This window comes from Amblyomma maculatum, chromosome 1 (genome assembly GCF_055883805.1).
Source record: "Amblyomma maculatum isolate TAMU_Amacu chromosome 1, ASM5588380v1, whole genome shotgun sequence".
Classification (NCBI taxonomy): Eukaryota; Metazoa; Arthropoda; class Arachnida; order Ixodida; family Ixodidae; genus Amblyomma; species Amblyomma maculatum.
In genome coordinates, this window is record NC_139344.1 from 323,099,840 (window position 1) to 323,112,842 (window position 13,003).

General features: G+C 44.5%; 1 protein-coding gene across 2 annotated transcripts in view; it reads left to right on the forward strand.

Moving 5' to 3' along the window:
• Positions 1-3,589: 3,589 nt before the first annotated feature.
• Positions 3,590-13,003, forward strand: part of LOC146207296 (splicing factor, proline- and glutamine-rich-like) — a 31,555-nt gene continuing 22,141 nt past the window's right edge. For both annotated transcript variants that reach the window (XM_084583371.1, XM_084583433.1), the window contains exons 1-2: positions 3,590-4,116; positions 10,439-10,740. In XM_084583371.1, the coding sequence (XP_084439497.1) occupies positions 3,751-4,116; positions 10,439-10,740 (668 nt within the window). In that variant the 5' untranslated portion in view covers positions 3,590-3,750. The remainder of the gene's footprint in view (positions 4,117-10,438; positions 10,741-13,003) is intronic.

The following is a 13,003-nucleotide window of genomic DNA, read 5'->3' on the forward strand; positions in this document are numbered from 1 at the left end:
CCATCTGTGCACCAAAAGACTGTCAGCTGCACAAAAAAGCATGGGGAAAAATTGCCAGTTGCAAAGAAAATGTCTTCTATCAAATATGTTTCTCCTGTCCTGTGGCAAGCAATATATATATATATATATATATATATATATATATATATATATATATAGGACAAATGGGCATGTGTGTGCATGATAGGTTTTGAGAGCATGGGCGAGACTTTAAGATCTGTGGAAAGGATGTGTTGGCCCACTGCCGCATTTTCATATCCATTTCCCTTGTAAAAAAAATGCCTGATTTTAAAAGCGCACAAAAATCGATTGACAAACGAAATAATTGAAGCGGGATGAATTGTGCTTTAGAAAGATATGTAAGTAGCTAGCCCTTCCGTCGTGTTATTCCCAACTGAACTATCGTATCTGCCAGACACGCTTTGCTAGTGCATGTTCTGATTTCTGTTTCAGTTTCTGCTGTGTGTGTTATTATACATAGTACATATAATAACACACACAGGTCGACAGGGTGTAGACGAGCCGTACGTGAAAGTGCTGGAAGATATATATAGCGGCTGCACAGCAACCATAGTTCTGCATAAAGAAAGTAACAAAATTCCCATAAAGAAAGGTGTTAGGCAAGGAGACACAATCTCCTCAGTACTATTCACAGCTTGCTTAGAGGAAGTATTCAGAGACTTGGAATGGGAGCAGTTAGGGATAAGGGTAGATGGAGAATACCTCGGTAATCTGCGATTTGCTGATGACATTGCCTTGCTAAGCAACTCGGGGGATGAACTGCAAATAATGATTGATGACCTAGACAGGAAAAGTAGAAAGGTAGGCTTGAAAATCAATATGCAGAAGACTAAGGTAATGTTCAACAGCCTCGGGAAGGAACAGCAGTTTACATTAGGTAGCGAAGTACTGGAAGTAGTCGGCGAATATGTCTACTTAGGACAGGTAGTAACCGCAGATCCGGACCATGAATAGGAAATAACAAGAAGAATAAGATTGGGATGGAGCGCATTTGGCAAGCACTCGCAGATTATGACTAGCAGCTTACCGGTATCGCTCAAGAGGAAAGTATACAACAGTTGCATCTTACCTGTACTCGCCTATGGGGCTGAAACGTGGAGGCTAACCAAGAGAATTCTACTTAAGTTGAGGACAACCCAGAGGGCTATGGAACGAAAAATGGTAGGGGTAACATTAAGAGATAGGAAGCGTGCAGAGTGGGTCAGAGAAATAACTCAAGTTACCGACATTCTAGTGGAAATTAAGAAGAAGAAATGGGCATGGGCAGCACATGTAGTGCGAAGAGAGGATAACCGATGGTCGCTTAGGGTAACAAACTGGATTCCAAGGGAAGGAAAGCGTAGCAGGGGGCGGCAGAAAGTTAGGTCAAGTGGATGCAGCTAGCACAGAAACGGGTTAAGTAGAGAAATATGGGAAAGGCCTTCGCCCTGCAGTGGGTATAGTTGGGCTGATGATGATGATGATGCAAAATTCCTTGTATGTCTAAAACAAAACCCCATTACAGGCATACAGTGTATAACATTCCTGAAAATTTATTCGACACAGACGTTTTTCGAATACATGGATAAGAATTTTTTTTTTTTTTTTCAGCCAAAGATATACATGTGTTGAATCAACCCATATTTCAACTCATTGAGTTCAACACAAAAAATATTTAACTAGAAATAATGTTGAGAATGGTGGTCTGCAGCGCGGTGGCCACTTTTTTGTTGAAATTCAACTCTACCTCAATATTTTGCCCACACCAGCCCTGTCTTGTCCCAATACAAATTTAAGCTATCATGTTGAGTCCGCTAGGAGCTCAGTACTATTTAGTAAACATGAACTGAAAACAAAGAATTTTTGGAGGACATAATTGCATACTTCTTGCGAGGCCCCTGCAAAAAAACAGGGCCTAGAATAACAGTATGCCGAGGAAAGCCTCCTAAACAATGTCCCAGTAAGCTCCCAAAACACCCCAAATGTGCCACAGTGGTATTTTTTGAGACGTCCCGAGGAAGTAATATTGATTCAGAGGAAAGGAAAGGCACATTATATATCAGACTTGTTCTATGGACACCTGAACCGCACCCTAAGGAAAGGGAGGAAGGTGTCACTTCTTGCTTTGGGGATTGTTGTGGGACTTATCCGGACTTCCCTAGGACGTCCCTATCTCCCATAACCGGAATTCCTGGGATGTCCCAGGGATGCGTGCACATGCCTGTTGTATGAGTAATACCAAACCAGAGACATTAAAATTGTTGGTCTTATGTCTTGATCGCAAATTACTTTGCAATGACACCTTGCTTATGTCAAACAGCCAGGAGGTTTACGTGAGCAAAGTGGGGTAAAGACTGGCCGGACAGCGGTTAGTGCATCCCCTCGGGTAATTGGCTGGCACGTACTTCATGAGGCAGGTAGCAAAAGCTGCTCGTATGGGTGCATGTTTCTCTTCTGAGGGGATCTGCGCGTGATTGAAGCGGCGATCTCGGCCCGATAGATATGCGGTCATTATCCGCGCTCAGATTGGGATAACTCGACCCTACATTTGTATGGCGCGTTAATTCCGGCTCGACTTGCTAGTGTCGGCTCGGCTCATGTAAACGATGTTAGCGCAATTACTATTGCGTGTACAAGTTTTAGGGGCTTATCAAAACTAAGGAATTCAGGCATGAGGGGATGAGCAAAGGTTTATTTTGTAACCTGACGTGTGGGCGAAAGCGCATGGAAAGCACGCCGAGTACCCGTTTCTTTTTGCTCAAATTTTTAAAAAGTATTGCCAGCATATATCGCTTGATTCTAACGCGCAGTTTCACGAATCATTTGGAACTGAGCTTTTAGAGTGGTGTTAATTTTGGTAAATTTACTCCACCTCAGCATATGCCGCGCCTGTTCTGTGGCGGTAATCGTTTGAACTTGCGCGCCTTTCTTATTCTCCCCATCCTCTTTTCGCCGAGTCCAATCCTCTGTGCGTTGCATTTCAAATATTGGAAAGAGAAAAGGTTTTACAGCTAGCCGCAAATCATTATTTGTACCTATAATTTGCGCTCCGTGCGTTCGGCCATGGCACAATTTCACTAATAACTTGAAATTGAGCTGTTTGAGCAATTTTTGGTGAATGGGCTCCACCTCGGCATATGCCGTGCTTGTTCTGACGTGGTAATCGTTTGAACCTGCGCGCCTTTATTCTTTTTTTTTTACCCTCTTTTCGCCGAGTCCAATCTTCTGTGCGTACATTTCAACAGCTAGCCACAAATTATTATTTGTACCCATGGTTTGCACAGTTTGCACTCCGTGCAGGATCTTCCTTCCTCCGTGCGTTCAGCCATGGCTATGGTGGCTCCTACAGTGTTCTAGAAGGCTGTAGCCATGGCCATGGTTTCTTTTTTAAAGAAGGTAAAAATGAACCGCGCGCAGATTACATCGCGAAACAAAGTGTAGCATGAACGACTGTAGCTTGTCGTATATCACAAACATGCTTTTCATTCCTATGACGTTTTGTTTCTCAGAGATTCTTTTGCATGGCGGAAGACGTGTGCGAGGAGCGCGAAACGCCGCGTGTTGATCACGTGACTTAGCGCAGCCGAATGATACTTGGCGGGCTTTGTAGGCGTCGCGTCGTGCGGCGCAGCAGCACGCAGCACCCTTTGGTAGTTCCGGCGTTCCGGTCCGCGTGCCGGTTTGACGCGAGGAAGGCAGCCGTAGCAGGCTTCGCGCGTCGCGCCCTTTGTGCGAACAGTTCAACGCTCCATGAACGACAGGATGAACATGGCGTCGGCTCAGTCGGCAATGGGCGATCGGTGGGGCGCCGCCGAGTCCAGGGGCCCGCCCGCCCGCGACAGTCCACAGCCGCCCAAGGGTCGTTGGGATCGTCCACGCGGACCGATGTCCGCGACGGACCCGGTGCTGGAGCAGCTCTCGTACCTGCGCGGCCCTACCACCGGCCTGGAAACTCGCACCGTAGAACCCAAAAAGTTCACCGGTCGGTGCCGCCTGTTCGTGGGTAACCTGCCCAGTAACTTCACAGAGGAACAGTTCCGTAAGCTGTTTGAAAACTACGGCGAAGTGGCAGAGATCTTTCTCAACACATCCAAGGGCTTCGGCTTCGTCAAGCTGGTACGTTTAAAAATGGCGTCCGGCGGCATGGTTCTACCCGGTGCCGGCAGGAGTGGCCTTGATTTCTGTGTGTGTTGATCCGATTCGTGCACAGACTTGTGTTACGCGGCTGTTTCTATTGAGCGCCGTGAAACACCTCACACGTGGTGCACCAGCCCCGTTTGATCGGTGCTACCGAAGGGCGATGTGCGGCAAAGCCGACCGCCTTGGCGTGAAACTGACAGGACAGTCTTGGGGTGTGAAATGCCTTCAGATGATGCGGTCTGCAGTTGCTCACTGAGCTCACTTTGGGGGTCTCCTGTGCGAAGTAACTCCGGGAATTGAAGCCATGCAGTTTTGAAGCGGTCATCGCAAGTGTTATAAAAGGTTCTGAGCGCCTTAGCCCCTAAACGTTGCGTTCCACGTCATTTCACGACGTGCATGGAGTAAAACTGCAGTTATTTTTTTCTTCTTTGAAAAGCAGTAATGTTACATCGTCTCAGTGGTGCGCTGATAAAATAGCACACTGGTATAGGGAGTAGGCAGTAAAATTTTGTCTCTGCACTGTAGAATACACCTGTCATTTCGTTCAGACTGCATAAGGTGCCTGTATAAGTCACTTGAAGCCGTGTAGTCTTGAAGTGGTCATCACATCACACTGCTCAAAATTTAAAGTGCGTCTAATCATCCTAGCCACTTGAAGAAGTGTAGACACAAATTTTGGGTGCATGTATTGTCGCTAGTGTGTAAGACATTACTGTGCATAGATCACGACACAACATTCGCCTACAAACGATACTTTTGATAATTTGGTTTCAACAGCTGAGCAGTGGTCATGTGAAGCGTCACAAAACTTATGTAATCGGCACTTCTTCACTTGTGATTTTAGCTCTTGAGGCAAGCTGGGGTTGCAGCGAATAGAAATAACAAAGGAGTGTTTGTATCGCAGTTTTTTTGTCCCTTACATAACCTATATAGAACTTTGACATCAATGTCATCGCTGAGTTATTGAAATCTCATTCGGAACAACTGAGAGGAAATATTTGATTATAAATTATTTAGTGGTCGTAGGTGTAGGTGAATACTACATGGTGTCCACGTACAGTAACGTCTTATATATGATAACAAAGAATAAAACACGCAAACAAGAATTAGATGTCTATACTTTAAAGTTGTTTCCATCTCATTTGAAAGACATGCGTGAAATGAACTGCTGGTGCTTTTAGCACAGTAATGTTCCATCAGTGCATTGATTATTTGCAGTCTCAACTTGAATCATTTATTGTACATTTGCAGTAAGTGTACAAGTTTCAGGCAAGAACCTGTTTAAGGGACATTGTTTGGAAAACTGACTTCACTAGTAGGAAGCCACTTAGTCTTTGTCAAAATTAGTTAGCAATGTTACACGGCAGCGCCAACTGCAGTTGAAATCTCAATTGCAGTTCAGCTCAACTGAGGTCGGCAGTCGCAGTTGAACCAGTCAACTGACAAGATGGCTGTCAGCAGACGCACCGCATCAAGAAAATCGGCGGCATTTCCAACCGCTATACATTGTAAAATCACGCAGAAGGTAGCTGCCCTAGCTAGCGCAAGTTCCAGCCTGCAACTTTATTGACTCAAATGAGTGTCAAAACACAAGCACGTGAAGCGGCACAAAAAAAATCTATGATTAAGCAGTGAAGCCAGACGTGCCTCGAATGGATTGACTTGAGTTTGTGTCAAATTCAGTTATCGCGTACTTGAAAGAGAGAACGCGCGATTTAATAATATAAAGCGTGCAAATGTTGTACAAAGTAATTTATACTGAAAAATAAAATAAAGCACTTTTTTTTTAAATTGCTTGCATGTGGCGGGATCGCGTGATTTTGAGGGACAACTGAGTTTCGCGATATGTTCCGTGTAACTACAGTCGACTGCCGTTCAGTTCAACGTTAGTTGAAATGCTGCACAGCAGTTGAAACTGCTCATGTAACACTGGTATAAGCCATCTAGTGGAGCTCCTTTAGCATTCATGAAAGTCCTTTCAGTTGGATGGGGTAGGATAAAGAATCTTCTCACCTTCAGAAAATTTGGAACTCTGGGAATGCGTTAACAGCTGGGCTCGGAATCAAACCGCCTGGCCTCTTAAATTTTGACAAATAATGAATTGTTTAACTGAAATGCATAAGAGAACAACAAGAAAATACCGAGGCTTAAATCCTTGTGACAGCTTCTTGCTAAATTAGCTGTGTTCTTTTTTTGTGTGCGTGTTATGTGTGTGTGTGTTAGCTAAAACGTTACTTAAGAAACCAGTAAAAAGTAAGTCTGCTAGACTGTAACTTAAATGTTTCAAGGGATGGCAGGCGTAATGGTTAATCCTGCCTTCCATTGTTTATCATCTTCTTGCCAGTGCATTTCACGAGTGAGTTTACAATTTTATTTCTAATTGCCGTGTCACCTACATGTTGTAATTCTCATTATTGCAACTGTGTTTCCTTGGTGTCTGTGGTGTTCAGCTGTAGTGCCTGTAATTCATTGAAGGAGGAAGGTAAAAATGCTGTTTGATGATATTTCAGAACCCACAGTGGTTAAAATCTGCTGTACCTCTCTGCAGGTGGTGTTATAAGCCGTTCATTAATGATTGGTGTGAAGAGTGGAGCATGGAACAAAATTGGGCAAAAACTGTTCTACAAATGAAATTGAAAAAGTCAGTCACAGTATTCTTTTTCATGCAAAGGAACCATGCATTAACGGAATCATTTGCTCCACTTGCGGACACTGTGCTTGCCCCTGCCACCGCGAGATGTGCGAAACAGTCTTGCTTGAGGCTGAAAATCACTTGCAGTGATGTTATGAGCGGCCAGTTACGAAAACTTCCTGGAAAAGTTAAAGCGAAAATGCTATGTATATCGTGGCTGGCTCATTTGGCAATCCAGAGCCATAGTTTTTCTGCAGCGCCTATAAATGGTGCTACAGCGTTCTCAAAAGTAGGGCGCTTCGACGCATGCGCCCTCTTCTAGGCCGGAGACAACCACGTCGTCTGCTACGAGCACCTTCCATATTTTGGTCCACGCTTCTCATACGCTTAGGGAGCGTGCACTATGGCCGCATGCACTTTCTCGAAACTAATCTGCATTGCTCATAGGTGACACATATCAATATAAACAGAAGGCAGATAGCGCAAATTATAAAGTGCCATATTTTTATAAAGTGAAGGGCCTCTATGGCTGCGTATTCTATACCGGTTATTTTTTGGAAGTATACACACTCATACTAGCGATGCTAGAGGGAGGTATTTCACATGTATTTGTGACATCCAATATTGTATCTTATTTTGTGAAGCCTCTTCATGTAAAGTCAGCATTTTATTGAGCCCTAAAATTAATAACTTTATCTTACATGGCACTCCAAATATGACCCTTTGCCACAATGTGGAAGTTAGCTCCTTTGCATAGCTTTCCCCACGACCACCAAACTGGTTGTGGGATCATGAATAGGGTGCAACAAGAGAGACACATGCGGCCCAAACGTTGTCATATCTCCTGCTTTCTCACTGTCACAATAAAGGAATTATTGCTTTCGGTAATTTTTCAAGGAGTGTAAAAATTGCAAGGAAGAGTGTAAGACACATTGTGTATTACAGTGTAATACACATAGCAAGGAAATGAAATAGGGAATATAGTACTGTGTAATCGTTAACTGTTGGCTGGCTGCCACTTGTCACATTTCACTTTTATAGTCTATAGGGAACCCAAGCTGGAGTTTGCTCCACGACGGCAGCGCTCGGTTCTTGACGGAGTGGAGATAAGAGGCAAAACCTACATGCAGCCGCACAGCGCACGGCCGTCTGTGGAGCCTGCGCAGCCCACCCGAGCGGGAGCGCGTGCCAGGTGCATCCGCACGTGCTGATGGAGCAGGAAAATGAGGAGGAGGGGGAACAGTCACGTAGAGATGCGCGCAAAGGCGGTGCTCTTCGTCTGTGTGGTTTCTTAGGGGTTTCTTATTTTGCTTTTTTCGGTTCCCCGGCTGACAAAGAGGCTAGTTGGAAACATGTTTTTTATCGGTGCTTTGGAAAGCGAGAAATTATGATTGACTGATAAACTGACGTCGCTTCAGGTTCTGAAAAACGATCATCGCAAACATTGTTTTCAAAAAGCGCTTGTTGGCAGGCTTTGAGACATAAAAAAAGATTCGCTACTCAGTGGCGAGTGGCAAGCAACAGATATTTTGAGGGACCCGAGGTGGCACGTCTTGTGTTGTTAAAGTGCGGGAGAGTAAAGTAAGGTGAAAGCCTGATGTCTTTGTCCATGCTGTTCATAGAATGAAGGGTGCAGCCTTCTTGTGGAGAATCATTGATACGCGTGTACACAGCGACGAGTGCTCCGGGCGCCGGTTGGGGAGCTTCCCTTCCCCTTGTTACTGCTCACTTGAAAGCGGCCCATCAACTCTTTGAGGACAGACGTTTTAGGCAACCTCTCGAAAAGGTCAACGAAAGTAAATTCCACCATAATGACCCATTCGCTTCAGCACGGTGACGACTACATAGGATGCTACCGGCGCCTTGGTGCCTGTTTTTGGCATGTTTTGGACGTGTTCCCTACAAAGGCACAAAGCGTGCCACCTTACCCTTTGGTTCATGGCGACAGCAGCCAGGGGAAGTTCGCTGCTGCAGCACTGCCTTCCAAAATTAATGACCTATCTGCCTTTAACGATGAGGGGTTTCTAACGACCAGGGTCATTGACTAGAAGCCGAGGCATGCCATTATTGCAGCAGTTTTCTCTTTCCACGAGATGAACACCGAGCAAATGCCTGATGACTTTCCATGCAGACGGGGACATCTGTCCACGAAAACCTTTGTATTCTTAGTTCTCAGCTAATCTGTGCAATCCCTGTTCAGTTACCTCCTCAATCGATCGAGTGCGCAGTTTTGAGCTCCCAAAGCTGGATCGCATATGAGGCTAGAACAATTGACATGTCTGTTTGAGGCCGACTTGGTTTTGCGATGGCTGCTGCGGCACTGCCAGGGACAAACAGCAGTGTGAGATACGAGCAGTATGAGATACTTAAAAAAAAGGGGGGGGGGGCGACAACTACCCTGTTACCATTTACTACATAAGTTACGCGAAAAGCGCGGCATAATTTTTTCATTGTAGATTTTTTTTTTGCCCCCTTTATCAGAACGCGACGGTGGCCAGAACGTGGCAGGAGGAGGAGAGCAGCAACCGCGTGCACGCACTTAAACACGCGCTCAAATACAGCACGGAGCAGACTAAAGACCAAGGTGGCCCAGGTTGTCTCCTCTATTAGAGTCTTCTTTTTCTATCTCTAGAACATGCAGACATTGTGCACCCATTTCGGGCGTGATTAGTGTACGCAGACATGCATCACGCTGTCATGTTTTCCTTGTCTCGCGGCCGAGCAAAATTGAAATAGACGAGAAACATGACGCCGCACTTGCAGCTAACAGAAGCGAAACATGGCATGGGCTCAAATATGGCGTGCTTGTTGAGGCGGCATTGACCCTTTCAAAAAATGTCTCCACCTTCCACGGAGCGGCGTAAGAGAGCGCGCATCGAGGCACTCTACTCAAAACGGCGGCATTCAGTTTACCCAATCTACTACCAGTGTCCATACACATCACAGATATTTGTGCTTTCTCAAAAGGGAAGCTTAAAAATTTCTCATGAGTACAAAGCTTCCCACACCAAGGAGGACACGGAAAAATTTGAAAGTATTCAGTGAAAAAGAATTGTACGGTGTGTTTCAACAAACATTTAAAGAATTCCTGAAAATAGTGAGTTCAAAGTGGATAAATATTTGCAGGAATAGAACTTTCAGGTACAGTAGACACAATGCACTGCAAAGCTGTTCTAATTACACAACTTTTGAACAAAAACTTTCTAGTTAACCTTTTAATTATTCCATTTAAAAATGAAGAAAAACTAATTTTCCAAGGGCTGCAGCACAAGGAAATTAGTTTTTTTACGTACAAAACCAAAACTTAGTGCAAGAGACACAGGAAGCTCGATGCAGACTTCACATCCAGTGATGATGTGTGCAGTGACTTCAGCACAAATTGAAACTGCCGGCTCTACTGTGACGGGTCGTGGTGAACTTTAGTTTGACCACACAGTTGGCAGTGACTGACCTTTCTCTTGCACCAATCTGCGAGGAAGATGAATGTACAGAATGTGATGCAGTACCGCTTGCAGTTCAAGCTCAGCTTAAATGTTTTGCGTTGAGAATGGGCATATTAAACTGCACTATTTTGGCAGTGATTAATGTGAAGTCATTCAGAATGCAAGGTGCATGGACAAATTGTGTTACTGGTCATCCATTCACATTTGCTTGTACTTTACGCAGGACACCCGACAAAATGCTGAAGCAGCTAAAGCAGCCTTAGACTTCATGCCAATGCAGCAGAAGCCGCTGCGTGTACGGTTTGCCACCCATAGCGCAGCCCTCAAAGTGAAAAACTTCAGCCAGTGGGTGACCAATGAACTACTGGAGCTTGCCTTCTCGGTCTTTGGAGAGGTGGAAAGAGCTGTGGTCATTGTGGATGACCGTGGTCGCTCGGTTGGTGAAGGGATCGTCGAGTTTTCCCGCAAGCAGGCTGCCCAACAAGCACTGAAGCGATGCTCCGAGGAGTGCTTCATCTTGACAAGGTCAGTTGGCTTTCATTCTATAAGGAGACTAGACTTTATTCCCTCATAGTTGCAGTTCCTGATAGAAAATGTGCACAAGATGGCAGCAGACCTAAGTAAAGCTACTGTTGGCGGGTAGTTGAGCGTCGTGCACATGAGGTGTAATTGTGTTGTTGCACCATTTGGGAAACTGTCCTTGATAGGAGAGGGTAAGGCGGTCAGACAGCACACCGATGTTGGAAGAAATGTACTCTGGAAGATGCTGGATGGGCAGGAAGAGGCAGTGGATGTTTTTTGACTAGTATTTATCTATTTGTTTATCTTATTATTTGGCCCTCTGTGCAGATTACAAAGGGTGATACATAAGGGGAGTGGGTGATACATAAAATACTGAATAAATACCAAATAAGAGTAGAGAAACAATAAGTGGTCAAAAGAAAAAAATACAGTTTAAATATATACATCAGCTTAAAATGGTGAAGGGTCAGGAATTGTCGCAATGGAAGAAAAAAGATGGTTTCTGCCATATTATATACGAGGAATAAAAGAGTCCAAGTCCAGGAATGTTTTAGTTTTGCTCGTGGTAATGCCTACTTTAGGTTTGTTTTTTGATTGTGTTGAAATATGAGAAGGGGCACTCGTGGAACATTTTCTGAAAGAGGCACTGGCATGCTATATTGCGCTGTGATGTAAGGGAAACTAAGCCCAGAGTAAAGGATAAAGCCTGTTAGGCCTGTGTTCTGAGTTTGTGCATTCAGAAGGGTTAGTTCTCGCCATTCTCACCCTTATCTGACTAGTGGAAATATTGCAACCAGGTGTGGTGGCAATTGAACTGGCATCCGATTGCTCTGTTTCCACCAATCAGGGGACTCAAATTGAGGACAGGAACAACACTTTAGGAAATGACTCAACCTCTGAATACAGTGTTCAGTTTTTTGTTTGTTCTGCTCTGTACCATTTCGAGGAGATTGATGAAACATATTCCAGCTGTGAGCATACTAGTGTGTTATTTAGAAAAAGCTTGATGTTTGTAGTGGCTGCGTAAAGGTTGTGTCTCAAATATTCGAATATGTAATTAATTAGCTTTGTTAGTAATGGGCTCTACGTGTGTGGCCCTACCAAGGTTCGAGGTAATAGAAATTCTGAGGTACTTGACTTGTATGTTGTAACAGGTCAACACACCATTAAGAGTATAGAGGTGAACGATTATCAACACAAGAAATATGCATAAGTTTACACTTGTCAGCGTTCAGCGTCATGTGCCAAATTTTTGCATCAGGATGAGATAGTGTTAAGGTCAGACCAAAACGGCTGCTGGTCATTGTCATTTGTTATTTCCCGGAAAAAAATGCAGTCATAAAGCAGGTGCCCCAGCATGGTGCGTTAGGGAATGCAGGGAAGAACAGGGTGAATGGAGGAATGAACATTTTACTGCAACAAATTGCTGATGGTGTGTAAGGAAAAGTTCCAGCCGTGCTTAAATTTTAGTGTGTAATCCTATCGTGCGCAGTTTTAATAACAAATGATGGTGATAAACATTACCAATTGCCTGTGCAAAACCTAGGCAAATGCAGTTGGCGATTGAGCAACGGTCTGGAGTTTGCTTGAACCTTATGTGTGAAAAGAGCAGCTGTGCTTTGCATTAATAATACTTCCTAAAACTATGCAGAGAGGGTTGAAAAAAGTTTTATTCAAGAAAAGTGAGAATGTGTGAAAGAAGAATATGCTCCAACATCTTGCATGGGATGCTGGTAGTGACACAGCCGATAGTTAAAAGGTGAATGTTTATAACCAGATTTGTAAACAGGGGCCACCTTACCTTGCATTTAAGTTCTGTGATGCCTTACTTGGTCTAAACTTAAGTTTAGAGGATGAATAGAGAAATACGGGCAGAGTTTATGGGGGAGAGGAAGGAAAGGCACAATGGCACTCAAGGTCGTCTCAGCTGGGGAAGGGTGGATGCACACATACTAGAAGCTGTTTAACTTTAAATGGAATTTCTTTTTCCACTGGTGAGGCAAGCCATCTGACCAGGATGGAGGTCTTTTCTCCTCTTGCTCAGGATTTTTGCATGCTCTCTCTTGGAGAACATTCGCAATAAGGAGCTTTGTTCAAAGGACATGCAGCTTTGTGGTCCTCCTGCAAAGTGTCACGGCGCCTAGCGACGTGAGAAATGGAAAATTAAGTTGCAGTGGCAACCACATTCATTTCGGTTGGCCAGGTGGATGCCCGAGTGGCTGTGTCCAGTGAACATGGTGCCTTGCACATGCCTAACACTTGTTCC